This window comes from Colletotrichum aenigma (genome assembly GCF_013390185.1).
Source record: "Colletotrichum aenigma strain Cg56 chromosome Unknown KSG_Cg56_contig11, whole genome shotgun sequence".
NCBI lineage: Eukaryota > Fungi > Ascomycota > Sordariomycetes > Glomerellales > Glomerellaceae > Colletotrichum > Colletotrichum aenigma.
Window position 1 is genome coordinate 659,633 of NW_023500917.1, and position 16,828 is coordinate 676,460.

Genomic DNA, 16,828 nt, shown 5'->3' on the forward strand with positions numbered 1-16,828 from the left:
TGCGAGATCCTGCGACAGAGACGATAATCAGACAGGAATCGCAATACATATGCAACTATTAGAATCACCCCACCGATCGGGATGTCAGGTTGCAACTAAGAAATTGCAGCCCCCCCAGGAGCCAGCTTTAGAAGAGACCGTAGTCGATCCAAAATTGCCCAGGTTTCGAGTCGCGATCCATGCATATGAGCTGAGCATGATTGCAGACACTGCCATTAAGTTCTCCCCGAAGGCACCCTACCTAATGCTTCAATGCTTGAGGAATTGGCGACGTTTGGAACAGGATGCGCCTGCTCAACGAAAGCTCCGTGTAGACGTTGTGACTTGGGGTATGAAGCAACAATAATAACGACGGCCATCATCTCTTCATTCAACGAAAAGTGCATACTGGGGCCCGTTGCTTAGGTGGAAACACGTGGGCCTTTGTCGTCCTATAATGTGCATTTTCGCGATTCTGAATAGTTTGAAAAAAAAGGCGAAGATCTAAACGCCCTCCGAGCCTGGAAACTCATATTGCCCATCACTTAAGAAAGGGAGACGCATCCCAGTAGATTGGCCGGTCAAGGCTTCAAGTTCTATCAAGCCTTGATCGGGCTGTTGATTTTCAGGAAGTAAGATATGCATACTTGGGCAATAGGCGGGCGTATTTGGAGGCACAATGTTCTGATAAACATTGCACCTCAAAAGCTTGGCTCCAGTGGGCGCGTCCTTCACCAGTGAGGTATCCAACAACCAAAATGAAAATGGTTCATCATTACCAGGCTCATCAGATTGTCAACGCCTTGAAGGCTTGGCTGACGATACCGGCAATATTAATAACAGCATGGTTTCGAGGCCTTTCACTGCGAAGGTCAAACCATTTAGTTGCGTTCACCTCAATGAACTCCGCAGCTGCTTTCTGGTGATCCTCGCTTACTTCAAGCTGGTCAACGTAGTCTTGGGTGATATGCACCTCCAAGAACCGCATGTAATACCGTGCGGCGGCAATGACGAATATGCTAGATAAGAGTCAGTAACTTGAATATTTGAATTTGTTCCCGGGCATCGAGCTGGGTGGGATGAGAATATAGGAGCTTGGTCAGTTTACTCATGTATCTTGTGGCCCTACCCACGCCCCTTGCACCAGCCGCATTCATACCGCTTGTCCTATCATCTGGGCGAACCGTTCATCTGATAGTTTCGGCTCGCCATTCAATATCTCACCAAGGTGTCGCTTCGTCTCGAGTATTGCGACACAACCCAAGCGTCCGGAAAAGTCCTGGACGAGGGATAATCCTCCATCATCAATAGACCTACAGGCGTTTTTCTGGATGCAACAGTCCAATTAAAGCTCATAGTCATCGAAGTCGACAGCAAAGTCATCCAAATCGGACCACTAGTGTTATGGTAGGTGTTGGAGAACATGCCGGATGAACTCGCTTGCAAATCGATAAGTCAGTTCTTCAGGTCTTAGTTGCAACTTAACGGCTTCTTCCTGGGGGACGTATGATTGCAAAGACGGAAATTTCCCGGACGGCGAGGTGGGTATCCTGATAGCCTCAGTCAAATCTTCTCAACTGTACATGCGTGCCAATGGCGCTTGAGTTGCTTGTCGTTTCGGACGTTCTTCTGATAACAGCGGAAGTGAAGGTTCTCGTTTCAAACCTGTGCTGCCGACAGGTGGAGAACTGCCCATTACTGAGGACTCGTCGGCGTCCTGCAAGTCGCCCTCCTCGTCTCGTGTATCGATGGAATCATCAGTCTGGCCAGACACGCAAAGACGGTTCAACGCAGCCCATACATTGCCGAGGGGCTCGCGGCGGAGGGCATACTCTGTCCGCACACTGCGAGTGACATGGTGATCGGATGATGGGCCTTTAACCAACTTGAAAAGCGCATGGATTGATTCTACTCAGTTATTCCATGCCGGAACGCGTCGAGATACGGCCGTCCGTGTACGGCCATTGGCCCGACCTGTCCCGAGCCCCGCTTGCCACCCCCTACTCAAGTATTATCCGTCGGAACGCGTCGAGATACAGATGTCCGTGTACAACTATTGGTCCGACTCGGCAGGAGCCCCACCTATGACCCTGCCCGACCTGGAAATCTCAACGCGTTCGCTAGTGCTTCTGATTGACCGAAAATACCTGAGTAGTAGGCCCAACATCCTGCTTCAGTGTCTCCAAGTTGAAATGAAATCTCGACGCGTTCCGGAATGAAAGCCCTTCTCCTGAGCCCTGGCTGTTTCTTTCCCTTATATTTAGGTGCTTTTTTCTAAAAAGCAACCTACACAAGCGTAGTAAGTCAGTAGAAGATAAAAAGAAAAACATATAACACCAGGTATTCGCTGATCGTCACCAACTTAACTACTAATCCAGCCCTCAAAGACCTTATCTATAGCCGCTCGACTTCATGAGGTTGAGGTATGCCACCTTCTCCAACAGACGACGAGGGTCTTAAGCTACGGAAAAAGGTTCGCATCGCTCAGCCTATCAGTGATATCAGCACACCTGGATAGCTAAGCGACGCACACCACCACCACCACCACTATTGCTGCCTAGCCCTCAGCCCCTGCCGTTTTCAACTGCCTACTTCATTTTTCAACATGTCGCTTTTGAAAAATTGATTGTCCTGAGTACTCCAATCGAAGTGGAGCAGTTGCTGCTTTCACCCGTAAGCATTTGATTATACCATTAGCTCACCGCACTGGAGGATACTGGGCTCTTTGGCGCCTGGGCAGGCTGCTAGCAACGCAGCAGAGGCCGACCCTATTGGCCCCGCCTTCCGTTCGGCGCTTACGGGTAGCCAAGGAAGATGCTGCATAAAGCACCACTGCATATCTCCGCCGCAGTGTGAGCCGCTATTATAGCCAAAGTGTCATCCAATTTCCAGCTCCACAAACCTGCGGCGGCCCTGCTCTGTAGGGGACAACACGCCATCAGGTCCTTGCCATTCTCTTTATTCCCTGCTGCAGCCTTCACCACCTCCTCAGTGATGATGATCTGATCTCCTCGCCGGTTGAGAAGTAACACCATTATTTCCTCGGGGAATCTCTCTGCAATAGTGCAGACTGTAATCTGGTCTCCTCGCCGGTTGAGAAGTAGCGCTATGACTTCCTTGCCATTCTCTTCGTTCCCTGCTGCAGCCTTCACCACCCCCTCAGTGATAGTGATCTGGTCTCCTCGCCGGTCGAGAAGTAGCGCCATCACTTCCTTGCCATTCCTTTCATTCCCTGCTGCAGCCCTGACGACAGCTTCTGTGACTTTGACCTTTTTTCCTAGATAGTCTAATAGTAAACTGAGTATTTAAAACGTTTTCCCCTCAGGAAAACCAAGCTTTTTGGGAATCAACATTCCATTTCCTTCTTTGTAAAGCCATGCTTCGACCACGTAATAGCCCTTGACGGCGTCTTAGACCGCGTTCATGGTGATTGGTTCCAGCCTGCCATTTTCATCAAATATGCATGCTGTGACCAGAGCTTCAGACTTAGGCTTAAAGTCTGTCATGTCAGCTCTAGGACTGCAATTCTCGGGGAATACCTCTATGACGACAGCCCTTTCTCCCACCACACTAGACGTGCTTTTCCGATCTTCCTCATTTAAAGCTCTCAGTAGGAATTCAGCATAAGCCTACTCTCCTTCCATAATTGCCTATTTCTATGCCTCAAGATTCCTAATTGTAACTTTGGTATCCGCTTTCTTATTTACAAGACAATTCGCAATTTCAATTCGGCGTCTTAACAGCGCAACAATCAAAGGAGTGTGCCCCTTCTTATTGACCATATCTATTGGAGCCTTTCGCTTCAAAAGCAGCTTGATCGCATCCTCGTGGCCTTTCTTGGCAGCCTAATATAAAGCTGAGTCTCCATCCTCGTCTGACTCACGTATAGTCACATAAGGATCATCCAGCAACGCGCATATTATGGGGATATAGCCTCCAGCAGCAGCGTATGAAAGGGGAGTCCGTTTAATAGAATCCAGCACTATCGGGAGGGCATAACTCTTCATCAGTATCCTGACAATATCGACACGTCTATGTTCAGCAGCGTAGCTTAGCGGAGTCCGCCTGAGCTTATCCTCGTAGTCAATCTGAGAGCTAAACTCCAGAGATGCTTTGATAATTTCCGGCCAACCTTGCTCAGCAGCCCAGGATAAAATCGTCTGGTCACTATCATCCCAGGATAAAGTTTCCATAACCTGGCTGATCAGCCAGAGACTCTCCATTCTTTTGGCTTCAGATAGTGCGGCAATAACATCTTAAGCTGTTATAGGACTAGACTTATCTACTTCCCTTTCCTTGAGCTTAACGTAGCGATCTGAAATATCTATAAGCAAGTTGTTAAGCGACTGTTTCATCATCTAGGAAATCCCTTCGTAGGCAAACTCTTTCTCGCCCCCAGGTTTCCAGAAAAGGGCATTGCGGTAGAGTTCGCCAAGCTCTAGCATTATTGCTTCAAACGCGTGATTCTTCTTTTCAGCCGTCGCTTTTCCTGCGGTTTGCCAAGCCCACCTGAGAACTTTCTCCGCCTCCTTGAATCTGCCATCTTTCCTCAAATCTTCAGCCTCATTATAAATATCCAGAAGAGTATCTATAGGAGAAGGCAACTTAGATTGATATCGTAGAGCTGGAAGAATAACTGAGAACGCATCCTGCGTAGAGCTAAGGCTGCTCTCCTTGAAGCACTCTATGAGACCAGATATCACGTCGTTCTTAAGGCAGAACCCTCTGCTTCCCTTTGAGAACTTCGTTTGCCCCCTAATAGAGTTAAGAACTCCTATAGCGGCATAAAGGAAAGATTGATATATATCCAGGGCGCAAGCGGTAGAGATGGAGTAGCTAAGAGGAAGAGGTATGGTTGAGGCAAACGCCTCCGTCGATAAGCCACCAAAAGTTGGCAATGCTTCGAATTGCCAACTGAAAAGTCGTAATAGTAGCTGGCTTAGATAAGAAGATGATAAGCTGGTTCTTGCGGACGTTTTGCAAATCGCCCTATCCTTCATCTCCCATAAAGAATCTGGGCTGCGTTCCACGCAATCTGTCCCGACCATTAACTTCTTTAGCTCTAATAAAGGAAAGTCATCAGTCTAAAATTGCATGTTAATCTTTGCAAGTTCCAATTCTTCTGGGGTGGCTCCAATGGCCACAATTCGAAAGGCTGGTACTTCTGACGCCTTTGACACTTTGAACTTGAATTTATCGTCCGTCTCCATTTGAGGATCTGAGATTATCGACCATATCCATAGGCCTATTATAGCTTCAAGATGTTGCTGGACTGCATCCCATGCTATTGGCCTTCTGCTGTCCCTCTGAAGCGGCAGCTGAAGCGAGACTCCTTCGCGGCGAGGCTGGGACGCTGTGTGATTCTGGTCTATCGCATAAAAGGTCCAGGAAAGGAATTCTTCGTCCAAGGCAGGGAGAAGCCTCACACTAGACTTAATTGCCCTCTTTAACTGTTGAGTCAGCTGTCGCACAGGTACTAGACGATCATCCTATGCAGTTGATGACTTTACTTTGGTGAGCCTCAACTGGCTGGTTAATTCTGCTAACTGGGATCAGTAATAAAACGCCTTTGCGACCGCGCCTAGTCCTGTGGCGTTACTGCTGCTGCTTCTGTTGGCTTCTTCATTATCTTCATGCTTATCCGTAGGACTAGTGATGACCCAGCTGAAATCTTTGCCAGACTTTCCTTTACCTATTTGCAAGGCTAGCCAGTCTAATTCATAGCCTTCTACTTCGTCAGGGCGATTATACAGGCGGTTATCTTCCTTGCGCAAGCGTTATGTTCTGAGCCCTGCGCGGATGATGCTAACGATCAGAATGGCTCCAAGCTGGAGAACAGACACAGCTGAGTGCATCGCTCTCAGCCTGACAAACTGGAGGACGAAGCCGAACAGGGTTGTGACTGTAGCAAGCCAGACTCCTAGTTCACTACCAGATTGTTGGGGTGTTTTCTATGACGTGATATACTGGTTTAATGGAGATGCAGAGTCGTCAAATAAGAATAGGTCGAAAGTTTGGTCGCTGATGACCTGGTTTCCTGGCTGAACCACATAGATGGTTGAAGTAGGCGAACTTATGTTTTGATTTCCTTCTTTGTTGTTGTTGTTAGCCTTGCGAAACACTCTCTCCTTAGTGCTGTTTTCCACTAAGAACGCGCAGTAGAACATTCCGCCGCACAGAAGTATGGTTCCAAGCGACATTAAGGGAAACGCCCAAGCAGGAGGAATAGCTTCTTCCTTTTTCCAGGCCTATGATATGATAAGACCCCTAAACACCAAGACTGACACCTATGCGAGAAATGCAATTGCGGCGGCAAGCTAGTGGAAGTATTCAGGCAGCTTTCTTATCCCTATATTGAAGGAGAGGTTAGGATTTAGGGCAAAGTCGTCTTTATCAGTGCTGTCGTTAGAGGCAAGCTGATGCTTTTCCGGATCACAGCAGGACTGCTTCCTAATCTCCCCCCATCCCGCCCTCGTAGCGGAGGGAGTTTTAACGTATTCCCAGAAGGAGTAAATACCACAATTGGATGGTGTTTAGCAGCCCCCAGTAAACTCTTCATTAGCTGCGTCGCGATCATATATAACCTCGAGGATCTTAGGGCGTCTGAATACCTGGACGATAGCGCTGTTATGATAGAGCTTGCAGATATTGCAGCTGGTGGACGAGCATAACTCTGCCTCAGTAATCCCCCCTCCCTCTTGCGCCCAGCCGATAAAGGCACGCAAGGAGTATCCGCCGCATATGCAGATCGCAGACATAACCGCTGTGATGACGCCTAAGGGTGCTATTGCGAAAATGAAGTTGTCCCATATCGTCGTCAACTCGCTCAGGAACTGCTTTATGATCTGTTCACCAAACAGGGCCAGAATAGGCGTAAGGTCTGTGGCCAAATTGTTGGAGAAGTCGTCTCACCTATCTGCCTGCGTGGTTCCAGTAGCGCAGATCAGTAGGAACAGGCAGAGATAGGCCGCACTGAGATGCTGCATGGTTGCTGAGCCGAAAGGCTGTTTGGAAAACACTAGTATGGTGAGGATTTTTTTGCTTTATTTAGGTAAGAGTGATGATGGTCTGAAAACTCCGTCTGATATGAGTGTACTCTGGTAGTTTTGTATTAATCTGGAGTGACCCTGATAAGCTACATGGGAAGCGACGCTGCTCTCCTAAGGCTTCAGTGGGTATCAAGGGTAAGCATATATACACAGGAGTACTTTTGTCCTACAAAGTGAGCACACCGCACTCGCATAGAATCACATCAAGCAGCAAGAAGAGCTAGGTCCCATTCATAGTGGATACTTCCCCTCTTCTCAGTACAGACTGGACGCCACCAACAGTTCCACAATTAGCCGCCAAGATTGGTGACAGAACTATATAAGTACTCAGAATAGCCTCATATAAATGAGAAGTCCTCTCTTTTATACACTTGGCTCAACGGTACAGTGTTACGGTCAGCTATCCGACAGTAGGGTCTGCTAACAGAAGCTGGGGATTGATACGTTCTAACAGTATACTGGGTCGTGGTCGTAGGTCGTAGTTCGTAGGCTGTAGTAGATCGGTTCTTCAGAGGCCAAGGTGATCAGTCTTAGACTCAATAAGTGATTCGCAGTGAAGGTAAGCTGAGAGTATCTGTGAGGATGAATACTAAGTTGATTGCTGAAGAGCTATGGAAGTCTGACCATGAGCCAGGCTCAGGGTCATTATATATAAGTCTAATTCTGAACATGTTCCTTTGTACCTTGGGTCGATCTGGATCATTCCGATCCAGAATGATCGTTTGGCCCCCAAGTCGTGTTGGATCATATTGATCCAATATGATCGTTATCTTATCATCACGTGACTTGGACCATAGTTCTTCCGTTACCGAGTGAGTTCCTGTTGTTCCTGTGATCCTGCAGTACAAATGTCCTGTCCTAGTCGCCCGACGCCCAAGTGGGTCGGTCAACTGTTATCCATGCATAACGGGTCGTAACATACAGTTCCAAGTTCTAACAATCGGGCTATCGCAGCTAGCTTTATAGGCGTTGACGGATTCCCAGCCTTAGCTGTGACTTGCGCAGTAAGTGAAGGCGCAGCGCAAATAACCAGAGGGAAAGATGCAGAAAGTACGGAAGAGTCCAGGTGGACTGCAACACGAGGCATGCAGAGTAGACATGATTAGCTCCCGTTCCGTTGTATGGACCGGCTGACTGCAGCCAATTCTCGGCATAGTGCAGACCGGTGTGGAGTTAAGGCCGCCACTAGTGCGAGTTGCCAACACAGCGTCTACGCAAGGGCCAATCAAGATTGCAATACTCACCGTGCATATCATACTGCGCTCTGCCCGATTATTACATGCAAAGACGTCTGACCGCAAGCCTTACTTACGACAGCATGGTCTGAAAATAAGCTTGGCTGCATCATATCCCATCGAGTGCTGATGGACCCCATTTTCGACAACGGCGGGGTAGTGTCAAGAGCCCAGCCCTGGTGAGGCCACGTAGGGGTGATTTCTGTGTATAGAATCTAAGCTGAAGGGGAAGAGATTTCTAAAGCGGGGCTCCTACGGGCAAGAGCGTTGAGTAGGGACCCACACGGCAATGGCGCGGTGAGGAAGGGCGGAATTCGGACACTAGCCCGGATCCACCATCCCGTAAAAGGTAGAGCCAATAAGGGCCTAGGAATCCTTTGAGAATGCAGAAAAAGGGACTTCGGGTATATGCACACGACTGAAACAGAAGGTCTATCGAATCGATTTTTGGACCCTGCCTCGGCACTCAGCAGTCGTTCTCGCCTTAACGCCTACTGCCATTGATACCAAACAACATGGTTAGATCGCTCACGCCGTTATCGTAAAGGGCGCCAAACAGCTTATGCTAAGTTTGATCGCTAAAAACCTGGGGTAGTCGTTCTTATACCCGTCAAATAAGCGCCTCCCGGCCAGGCAGCTGGGCTCTCGGGCTGGGAATAAGAAAAACGGAGGTGGCCCTGTCACTGAACGGCGCGCCCGAACGGAGAAGAATTTGGGCCCGCACTCCCGTTTTTACGGATGAGTCAACATCCCAGCCTCCTTCTGATAGGCCAGCCTTAGCTATGGCCGCCCAGCTTCATGAGGTTGAGGTATGCCACCATCGCCAAGAGACGACGAGGGTCCTAAGCTACAGAACACAGTTCACACACACTGAACCAGTCAACCCCACCGGTGATGGTGATACAAGCACACCTAGATAGCTAAGCGACGCACACCACCACCACCACCACTACTGCCTAGCACTCAGCGTCTCCCTTTTTCAATTTACGTTTTTTGAGAACCCGATCCCAGTGAGTGCTCCAACCAGGAAAAAGCAAATCTTTCTTTTAGTTACCCTCGCGAGTCCCCATCCATGCTCAAATCGGTCCTTCATCGTGTTCTGCTTGCCAAGGCCAAGGCTCGCACGTTGTGCGAATTAGCAGTAACTAGCAGTAGTTCGCAGTTATATCTCTTGAACGATAGCGCTGCACTCCACTATCTCACTGAGCGAGGACGCTGCGCAGTTAGCCTACAATACACTGAATAGGCATTGCAGCAGTATGCAAACCTTCTATTGTTCACAACGGAATCATTTCTAAACCCTTGATGGTGACTAAAATATACTAGTGTCTAGCTCCCACTAATTAGGTAGCGCCTGATCATCACCTAATGTTTAGATTATTTCCGACGGAGAAATTGCCGGAGCCAGAATGTTGGATGCCAGTGCCGTGGAAACTAGCGACCGACTTGTCGCGACTTATCGCCACGTCTGTGGACGGTGCCGACATAACAGACACGGCAGGAACCACCGTCGGGTCTACATAGGTAAGCAGCTCTTTGGTGCACGCAGCGGCAGTTGCAGCCGCGTAGTGCTGCCAGTCGTCATTCTTGTGAGAGTCGGCGTAGTCAGAGATGCCGCGAATGACGATACAGGGGAACTCGGTCATCAGCCCGGCCGCCTCCATCTCGAAGCACAGCACGTCGCCCAGGTTGCGAATGATCTCGTCTCTCTTGACAATACTCCTCACGACGCGATCGCCGGAAGCAACCAGTCCGTAGTGTATCTCGGGCCCCTCGGAATCGCGAGGAGTCCTGCGAACACGTTTTTGTCCGTCGCATGTCTCGCATGTGGTTTTTATGGGGTCGTGAGAATAGTCCGCTTCGAACAGAACATCAAGACTGCTGGGTGGCCGCTGGTAGACGGACAAGCGACGTCCCTTCCGTAGCATTGCTGACAAGAACTCCTCAGCCTTGTTTTCGCTAAGGAAATGGTCCAACCGCATCTTCACGACAGCACTCCTCAAGAGAGGAGGCGGCGGCGAGAGAAACCCCTTCAGCACGAAGCCAGCCTCCGTTTCCCTTCCCAGATCGTATTGGACGACGCCGCCGTATTGACCCTCGGGCATGCTCACCACGACGTCGCCTAGACGGATGTCGTGCTTTTTGCTGGGAACCCCTCCGCCAATACCGACGAAGAACCGCCACTTGATAGAAGGAAAGGTGCGGGCCATGTTCGTGGCTACCGTCGCCGCCGCGCCTTTCCCTTGACTTCCGGGGAGGCACGCGAGCACCACGTCGTGGCCACTGAGCTCACCCAGGACGTATATGTTCGAATCGCCTTCCTTTGTCGCTAGTCTGGGGTGTTCTCGGTCGAGCATACATCGGACGGCGCTCATTTCGAAGTCGATAGCGCACACTACTGCGACGGTATAACTTTCGTAAGTCGTTGGCCCGTCCTGCATCGTGATACTATTAATGGGGGTGAGGTTGATGGAGTTACGAATGCAGAACCGTCAGAGAGAAACAAATGAGAAGATAGGAATTTTTTTTTTGAGAGGAAGAGGCGTAAGCTGTTGACCATGGGAGCAGACCGTATGCCTTGTGGTGAGGGACAGCACCTGCATCTCCCAACGCCCCGCATCCACACATGTCTGTGGTCTGGTTGGCCCGCTAGCCGCTGCTCAGCCTGATTTCCTTTTTCCAAAGAACTGTCACTGCTGCCTGATTTATCGTCATTCATCATTCCGCCGGCTTCTTGACGACGATAGTACCAACCGACGACTTTATACAGTAGTCTCCGATGTGGTTGAGGAAGAGATACACCTAGTGCGGCAAATCAAAGAATTCCACCGTTCCAAATGGCGGCAGCTGGATCTGGTGCTGGCCGACCAAGCCCTGGTGCGCGGTCGGAGTTCAGTGGCACCGGCATCCAGCACTCAGGCTCTGGAAACTGGCACGTCAATGGGGATGTAAATATCGGTACGACTATGTAAAACTTCACTAGGATTACTACTGACAAATTGAACAGGCGTTCGTGATCAATCTGATCAAGACTCGCGATTTCTGGCCGACCTGCAAGTCACCAACCCACGCCACGACAAGAAGCGCATCCAGGTGACCAAGGGCGGTTTATTAAAGGACTCCTACGTCTGGGTGCTTAAAAACTCCAACTTCTGCAAATGGCGTGACGACCAGGACCAGCGACTGCTCTGGGTCAAGGGCGACCCAGGCAAGGGCAAGACTATGCTCCTATGCGGCATTATCGACGAGCTGGAAAAACCACACGCTCAGGGGAAACTCTTGTCCTACTTCTTCTGTCAAGCTACTGACAAGCGACTTAATACAGCGACGGCGGTACTACGCGGCTTGACCTTCATGCTTCTCGACCAACACCCGTCCCTTGTTTCGCATATGAAGAAGTATAAGAAAGTTGGGAAGGCATTTTTTGAAGACGTGAATGCATGGTATGCGATGTCTGAGATCTTCACAAACATGCTCCATGATCCGAAGCTACAAGGCGTCTACCTCCTTATTGATGCATTGGACGAGTGTACAACGGGTCTCGATCAATTACTCTGCCTGATTGCAGAAACATCGGAATCAACCGATGTGAAATGGCTCGTATCGAGTCGTAACTGGCAGCAGGTTGAAGAACAGCTACGCCCCGTAGCACAGAGGCTATCACTAGAGGTTAATGCGAAGTCTATCTCGGCAGCTGTGGATATCTATATCCAACACAAGGTGAACAAGCTTGCTGAAGAGAAGGGACATAGCTCCAAGACAAGGAACACAGTGCTTCGTTACCTTTCCAGTCATGCGGGCGGCACCTTCCTCTGGGCGGCCTTGGTCTGCCAAGAACTCAAGAAAGTGCCCGAACTTGAAGTTCGAAAAAGAGTCAAGACATTTCCTCCAGGGCTTGATACTCTCTATCAGCGAATGATGCAGCAGATCTGCGACTCTACCATCTCTGAGAAATGCAAGCAATTTCTTGCTATAACTGCAGTGGTCTACCGCCCGCTCTCACTCGTAGAGTATGGATCGATCTACGACCTATCAAGCGACGCCGACTCAGCCGATAGTGAAGGGGAAGACGACGACTCTGAATACACTAGCTGGGAACAGAGCAAGTCCAATCTTGCGAAGCTAGTGAAGGAGTTAGTTAGCTACTGCGGCTCTTTTCTCACCATTCGCGAAGATATAGTCTACTTTGTCCACCAGTCGGCCAAGGATTTCCTGATGAACGAGGCATACCCAGCATTTCGCCAGATTTTACCTTCTGGCATTGCACACCAGCACCACGCTATCTTCTCAAGGTCTCTGGACGTGTTATCCAGCACACTCAGACGCGACATCTATAAGCTGCGCAACCCCGGAAGCTACATAGAGGATATACCACCACCTAACCTGGGCCCTTTGGCTTCTCTGAAGTACTCGTCTACCCACTGGGTTGATCATCTCGAGCACTCGAATCCTGCAGACAGCCTGACATGCGTTGATTTAAAGGACAACAACAGCGTTCACACTTTCCTCAAATGTCACTATCTCCACTGGCTAGAGGCTCAGAGTCTTCTGAAAGGCATGCCACAAGCAGTAGTAACAATGCAGAAACTCCAAGCATTAATTGTAAGTCTAATAGAACTATATCTTAGGATACCCCTAATAGTTATTTAGGGAAGTATGGAAACACAACTTGCAGAACTCGTTCAAGATGCCTGTCGATTTGTTCTTTCCTATAAACAATGCGCAGAAAGCTTTCCGCTGCAACTTTACACAGCTGCTCTTTTATTCAGCCCTACCCGCAGCTTGACAAGGCAACTGTTTCAAGCAGAGGCACCATCCTGGATTACTGTACTTACAGAGGTAGACGCAGACTGGAACGCGTGTCTGCAGACGCTGGAGGGCCATAGCAGCTCCGTCAACTCGGTGGCCTTCTCTCCCGATGGGCGGCAGCTGGCGTCAGCCTCCTCCGACACCACCGTCAAGCTCTGGGACGCAGCCACAGGCCAGTGCCAGCGGACGCTGGAGGGCCATAGCAGCTCCGTCAACTCGGTGGCCTTCTCTCCCGATGGGCGGCAGCTGGCGTCAGCCTCCTCCGACACCACCGTCAAGCTCTGGGACGCAGCCACGGGCCAGTGCCAGCGGACGCTGGAGGGCCATAGCAGCTACGTCAACTCGGTGGCCTTCTCTCCCGATGGGCGGCAGCTGGCGTCAGCCTCCGACGACACCACCGTCAAGCTCTGGGACGCAGCCACAGGCCAGTGCCAGCGGACGCTGGAGGGCCATAGCAGCTTAGGAAATGTATTCGCGAAAACAATTCAAGAACCAAATCAAGGTTTCAACGATCAGAGTCAGATGCTCTCACAGCAGGGCGTGTGGATCACGAATAATTCGCAAAGCATCCTTTGGCTACCTCCAGAATATCGTGCGGTATGTCATACAGTCGATAGGTCAAGAATAGTTATTGGATGTCAATCGGGCCGCGTATTACTTCTGCAGGTTACGTCAGAGAGTTAATAGGTGTTACCTATTGCGTTCTTTAACTACGTCTTTCCTCTGCTAGGTGCAGCTGTGTACATATTTTCTCTCACTAATGCGTGACACCAGAAGGGTCAGGGAGGAAGTGTTCTTTTATTTTACAATTATACCACTGGAGAACGTTCTCGTACCGTCTCGTACTTTAGCCTGTGTTCAAAAGGGTGCTGCGATGACCTAATGTACCTACATGTCTTCAGGTACGGTGGGGACCCACTTATCCGAGTGCCAGTGCACCGGCTGCTCCTGCTGCTAATGGCTTACTCGGTGTGTAGCTCTAAAGCCCGACCTGATTTTATAGGTCGCGGTGTGCGCACTGCATGGCTAGCAATTCAGTCGCATCACTGGGCGGGACCAACTCATCAATACACAGTGGCGATGGGGGGAGAAGACGCAGCGTAAGTATCCATGGACAGGTCTCTGCGGTTGCTGCTGGGGCGCTGCAGCTGGAACAGGCTGCTACCAGTAAAGCGACCAGAGACTGATTAGGCTGTGACCCAAGCAGCATTCAATTCAGTGAAGCAAAAATTACAGCACATTAGCATTCCTCTAATTGGTACCAGCGGGGTCTGGTGGTAGCCATCCTTAGTGGTAACAGCGCTGAGATACACTGTAGCTCAGAAAGATATAGGGCCTTAAGGTTACTAGCAACAGGCCGTCTCCTCTCTGTGGCCTGTATTTGAACAAATGCGAAGTTACCAGCACACGGTCTTAAGCACCGCTTACCTTGCCGGCAATAGCACCTCAGCACCCTAGGGCCCGGAAACCGTCTAGTTACTAGCATAGGGTCTCAGGAGCCAGCCAGGTTACCAGTAGGAGGATATCGCCTTAAGGGGTGCTACCAGTCAAGCGACTAATGACTTGCCATTATGACGGTAAAGACAGAGAACGTATTCCGCGTTCTTAGCAGTCGGACCAACACTGATTGCTGTTGCTGTCAGTGTTTGACTCGCACATTGGTGGTGCCAGGTTACTGGCAAGGCCGGTATTTGCAGCGCCAATTTCGAATCCGGCGTTGGGCGGAAATTTGTGGGGCTCTAGGCGCCGTGAAGTAGCCGGCAGCCGGAGAAGGGGCCGTAAGCCGGCCGGCGCTTATGGACCGGCAATGCCCGGTCCCGTCGGTTATTCGGCGCTTACATCCTCACTGACGCAGCTTGGACTTTTCCTCAAACTAGATTCCAAAATCTAAAAAAACATCCAAATATGATGCTACCCCACGCAGACCTATATTCCTTCGTGAACAGGTCTTCGTGAAACAAGGTGTTAAAATGGACGCGAGGATCCCCCAACCGAAGAAGAAAAAAACGAAGGGTCACTAAATCAGAATATATCAGGACGCCCCCAAACCCTCAAGTGGTACCCCAGCGGTGCCCAGCGACCGCCTACGTAAAGAGAGCAAGAGAAAGGGGACTTTGTTTTCTCATCGGAAGAAGGCGTTCTTTCAGAAAGCAGATCGGATATTCCAAGACTGCGATGTAAAGGTCTATACATTCATTAAACGCAAAGGGCATATTTCTGATAACACCTTACCTAGGAGCTAGGCATCGTTAGTGAGCGCCCTTTCTTCACATATCAAATGCAGCTGCTTACACGACTAAGCGTAAGCAATACCTATTACCTATAGTTTGCACTCCAGGCAAGGATAACCATAAGGCGCGGGATGAGCTCCTAGATAAGTGTGAGCATGATATGTAATAGCATAATACGTAGTAGCATGATACGTTGTAACGAAAGGTTCATTCTGATGCCTTGACGGGTTTATTATACGGATAGATATAATATTATTATTATAATCTATCACCTTATTACTATATTCTCTGACTCTATGCTCTTTCCTTAACCCTTTGTGTGACCTCATCTTCAAATTGCCTCCTTTGACTAGACATTCAGGAGATATACGTACATATATCTGCAACTACTAGGAAGCTGTTTGTGTACCACATAAAATATGATCAGAAACATAATCCAATGAAATCCCATATCGACCGTTCTCAGAACCCTACGATGGTTCAAGACAGAAATAAGATGTAGAGATAGGGCAACTCAGATGGATTGTTATCATGAAAGGACTATCCTTATGGAAAGTGTATGCCAAATAGAGACCATACAGAGAGTAGGAGCAGTCAGAGACTGAAAGAGCTGAAGCGTATGGCAAGAGTGACCACCTCAGCAAGCAGGCTTTCACATCAGAGCACGTTTCCAGCATAACCAACAAACCAACTTCTGTCTAGGCTCTCGTCGACTTGCTCCAACTTTTTTTTCTTTTGCTGCTCTATGTCTGTCAGTATCCTCAGGCATCCTGAAAAGCTTTTATGCCCTGGCTCCAAATTTAGATTAGTGGAGATCCTTCCTATTCCAGGACAATAAATTAAGTCATGCCCCTGAAGTGTGCAGCGAGGAGGTTCAACTTGTGGTACTAAGTATACCCTGACAAGGGTGTTATTACCAGGCTTCGTGAGACCAACAATAAGGGCTCTCTCGCCAGGCCTAGATGCAGTTGAAATTGCCAAGTTGAAGTAAATATCTTATCATCCTATTTGCTCGCATCCCATTAGGGCAATCCTCTCTGTTATGTATGTGTCATTTTTATACTTCTGCAAGCATATACATCTCAAAATGTTAGGATAAGTCTGTTATACACCTCTATCAACGCAGCTGAGCTGATTGACGGGAAGGTCCTGGCGAGGATGTTCAATAATGTTCCCTTGAATTTATTCATGACGTTCTTAATAGTTACACACCAGAAAGGAGGTTCATTAGGTTTACCTAGACTAGGTAAAGGAAGGAAGAGGGAGCAGCGAGAAAAAGAAGGATGAGGAAGGGGGTGAAATGCTATACCTATGCACAGATATATATCAGACATCATAAATCTTGCGAAGCACTTAGGACGCACTGAGAGATCCCTCCTTAAATAACGAAGCTTCTGAATAAGGAATGCTCTTATCTCAAGGAACAAAGTTGCGTCTGCTTTTAGCCTATCTCATACTAGTTGTACGATCCTTTACCAACTGCATGCTGTGCCTTTTGATCAGGGAAAACCCACCTCTACTCCTT

The 16,828-nt window shown here is 49.2% G+C and overlaps 2 protein-coding genes across 2 annotated transcripts; one reads left to right on the forward strand and one right to left on the reverse strand.

Annotated features, from left to right (window-relative positions):
* Window positions 1–9,624: 9,624 nt before the first annotated feature.
* CGCA056_v014975 (uncharacterized protein) lies at window positions 9,625–10,638 on the reverse strand (the record flags this gene model as incomplete). Its single annotated transcript, XM_037330217.1, has 1 exon — window positions 9,625–10,638. The coding sequence occupies one exon, from the start codon at window positions 10,636–10,638 to the stop codon at window positions 9,625–9,627; it is 1,014 nt and encodes a 337-aa protein (XP_037171417.1).
* A 462-nt stretch (window positions 10,639–11,100) lies between these two features.
* CGCA056_v014976 (Vegetative incompatibility protein HET-E-1) lies at window positions 11,101–14,631 on the forward strand (the record flags this gene model as incomplete). Its single annotated transcript, XM_037330218.1, has 4 exons — window positions 11,101–11,221; window positions 11,271–12,865; window positions 12,914–13,669; window positions 14,515–14,631. The coding sequence occupies 4 exons, from the start codon at window positions 11,101–11,103 to the stop codon at window positions 14,629–14,631; spliced, it is 2,589 nt and encodes an 862-aa protein (XP_037171414.1).
* Window positions 14,632–16,828: the final 2,197 nt, after the last annotated feature.